Source organism: Elephantulus edwardii, unplaced genomic scaffold, assembly GCF_000299155.1.
Source record: "Elephantulus edwardii isolate Elephantulus edwardi_28Jun2011 unplaced genomic scaffold, EleEdw1.0 scaffold00044, whole genome shotgun sequence".
NCBI lineage: Eukaryota > Metazoa > Chordata > Mammalia > Macroscelidea > Macroscelididae > Elephantulus > Elephantulus edwardii.
Genome location: NW_006399794.1, coordinates 7,203,921 through 7,207,384, shown reverse-complemented (window position 1 = coordinate 7,207,384; position 3,464 = coordinate 7,203,921). Strand labels below are relative to the sequence as shown.

At 37.8% G+C, this 3,464-nt stretch overlaps 1 protein-coding gene across 1 annotated transcript; it reads left to right on the top strand.

The window, feature by feature from the left end:
• The first annotated feature begins 1,817 nt into the window (after positions 1 to 1,817).
• Positions 1,818 to 2,774, top strand: LOC102847702 (olfactory receptor 10T2-like). The gene has a single exon (XM_006885611.1). The coding sequence runs from the start codon at positions 1,818 to 1,820 to the stop codon at positions 2,772 to 2,774; it is 957 nt and encodes a 318-aa protein (XP_006885673.1).
• The last annotated feature ends 690 nt before the right edge of the window (positions 2,775 to 3,464 follow it).

Sequence of the window (3,464 nt, the reverse complement as noted above, 5' to 3'; positions counted from 1 at the left end):
TTACAATCGCTAGGTCAACCAATCTTGTGGAGGATGTTCCTCCCTTTTTATGACCCTCCACTTTTCTAGGCATGATGCCCTTTCCAAGGACTGGTTCCTCCTAACAACATGCTCAAAGTGTGTGAAACAAAATTTTACCTTCCTTTCCTCTAAGGAACAGGTTGTTGTACTTTCCCCAAGGTACATTTGTTCTTTTAGCAATCCATTGGATAGTCAGTACTCTTCTCCAAAGAACAACTCAAAAGCATTGATTCTTCTTCGGTCATCTTTATTCACTACTCAACTTTCAGATCATTGAAAGAGTGTGGCTTGGATCAGGCATACTTTGGTCTTTAAACTGGCATCTTTGTACTTTAGCACTTTGGAGAGGTCCTTGACAGCAGAGTTTCCCAGTGCAAAGAGTCTTTTTGTTTTTTGACCCCTGATGCCAAGGGTGTTGATCATGAATCCAAGTAAGATGAAATCATCGATAACTTCAATATGTTGTCCATCTATCATGATGTTGCTTATTGGTCCAATGGTGAGGATATTTGTCTTCTTGATGTTGAGATATAAATGCATATGGAAGGATGTGGTTTTTGGTCTCCAGCAAGTGTTTCATGGTTATAATCTTACTTGAGAATGAGATGTCTTTGTTCCATTAATGAGGTAGGATTAATTTAGGACATTGTTTTGAGTCTGTTTCTTTTGAAATATAAAGAGGATTAAAGAAATAAGCAGAGCAGGGTTAGTGAAGAAAGATGCTAAGCCATATGAAGTCTACCCAGGAGCAGAAGCTCAGAGGAGACAAAGACCTTCCTGCAGAGCTGAGAGAAATAGAAAGCCTTCCTATAGGACCAGCACCCTTAATTTTGACTTCTAGCCTCCTAAAGGAGAAAGTGTACATATTTCTTTCTTAAAGTTATCTATTCTAGTATTTCTGCTATAAAAGAATTAAATAACAATGACCTATACAAACTATACAATTTTATGTTCTGTTAAAAATTTTAAAATTGATCATTATGTCATGACCAGAATATGCCACTCAGGTATGAGATAGTTCCAAAATAATTTGGCTTCAAGAAGAGTCTGTTTTCTTGTGTTAGATATTTGGAAAAGAAGGTGGTCAATGAAAACTTCTTAAGAACAAAAATTATGTGGAGTATTATCTTGAGAATTACTGACATTGTATTGTCAAACTGCAGTTTTTACCATAGTTCAGAACTCAACAGAGGTTCCAAGAAGCTAAGTTGATTTCTCTAAGCCACTGATTGTCTTAATGATCACTCTGGGAGCCACTGTATTGTAGGGAGATCATTTGAAGATAAGATTCAAATCTCAATTTACTTTAAGAAATGTTTGCTCATTCTTTGTAGAATGTCTTTAAGATTGAATTGATTTTGTTTTCTCAGTCAAGAGTTTGTTAGGCACTCCTGAGTATCAGGCTACTGTTAGAACACAGAAAAACCTCCAAAATCTTTAAATGGATGTAAATTCTCAAAGACTAATGGATCAAGATACAAAAATGTTTATTTCAGTTTTTCCTTTTTCATGCAGACTCTGAGCTTAGAGAAGAAAAAGGAGTGCTTTACCTAATGATTCCCAAGAAGAGGTTGGCTCATGCTACGGCATTTATACAGATTCTCTTACTGGAATCTTTCTTCACCCGACATCTGATCTTTATTTCAGCTAGTTGTATCTCAGGCTTTCACATTAAGTTGTCTTGCTCTTAGAACCTGTTAGCATCAGTGCAGAAATAGTGATTGAAAATCACCTCAGGATCTCAGCCTCAAGCACATCTGCACCTGTGAAAGAAAGATAGTGAGTCCCTCCAGAGGATGGACAATCAGACGGCAGTGACCACATTCCTTCTGTGGGGATTTTCCAGTTTCCCAGACCTACAACATCTTCTTTTTGCAGTGATTTTCTTCTCCCATGTGACCATCCTAGCTGCAAATGGGTCCATAATGATGGCCATCAAGCTCAGTCACAATCTTCACACTCCCATGTACTTTTTCCTCTGTGGCCTATCCTTTTCAGAAACCTGTGCCACTATGGTAATCATCCCTCGCATGCTGGTGGACTTATTATCACTCAGCAAAACTATTTCTCTTCCCGAATGTGCCACACAAATGTTTTTCTTTTTTGGTTTGGCAGCCAACAACTGCTTCATCATGGCTGCCATGTCCTATGATCGCTACACTGCCATCCACAACCCACTGAACTATCACATGCTGATAACCGGCAGCATCTGCTGTCAGCTGATGATGGCCTCTTTTCTGGTTGGGTTTTTTATTTCTCTATGTATCGTCATGACTGTATTCAACTTGTCATTTTGTGACTCCAGAATCATCCAGCACTTTTTCTGCGACATCTCACCTGTAGTCAGCCTTGCTTGTGATTACACTTTTATTCATGAAATGATTCTTTTTGTGCTCTCTGCCTTTGTGTTGGTGGGCAGCTTTATTCTGATTATGATTTCCTATGTGTTCATCGTGTCCATAGTTGTAAAGATGCCCTCCGCAAAGGGGAGATATAAGGCCTTCTCAACTTGTTCTTCCCATCTTTCTGTAGTGTCCATTCACTATGGATTTGCTTCCTTTGTGTATCTGAAGCCCAAGAACAGTGAATCGTTTCATGATGACATGCTGATGGCTGTGACATACACAGTACTCACACCTCTGCTTAACCCTATTGTTTATAGTTTAAGAAACAAGGAAATGCAGATAGCCCTAAAGAAAGTAATAGGCAATATTAGTAGATTTATTCTTCCTCTGCAAAGAGGTAATAGATAGTAAATAAAATAACTCAACAATTTTATAACATGATTTGAGTGAGAATTTACAAGCAAATTGTCTTTCTATTCAATAATTCATATATATTGACCGAGTACTAAATCAGTTTACCTGATCCAAGCCATGGTTTTCAGTTGCTTCATGTGAACATTGGACAATTAATAATAAAAACCAAAGAAAAATTGATGTATTTGGATTATGGTATTGGTTAAGAATATTGAACGGACTGCCAAAAGAAAAAAAAAAAAAGAAGCTGCCTTAAAAAAAGTGCAACCAGAGTGCTCCTTCACAGTAAAGATTGTGATTTCCTGTCCACCCTTTGAACATGTTGTCAGGAGCAACCGGTCCCTGGAGAACATCATTATGCATGGAGTTTACAGGGTCCATTTGTTCTTTGGAGTAATAATCTTTGTTCTTCTTTATTCTCCTTCACTCTAGATAGGGAAAGACCAATTGTTTCTCCCTGTATGGTCACTCAAAAGGTTTTAAAGTACAAGACACTATTCACCAAAGTAAGTTGAAGAAAATTGTCTTTGTGGTCTGTATTATGGTAATTGAGCTTCATGTCCTCCATGATTATGGCCCTGACCCCCAGGTCCAGGGGCTAAAGATATTTGGTGTGGCTAAGAAGTTTTAATGATTTAATGCTATTTTCTACACTGTAAACTTAGCTCTATTACTATCACATAC

Coding starts and splice junctions, on each gene's coding strand:
- LOC102847702 (XM_006885611.1), top strand. CDS start 1,818: ATGGACAATCAGACGGCAGTGACCACATTCCTTCTGTGGGGATTTTCC.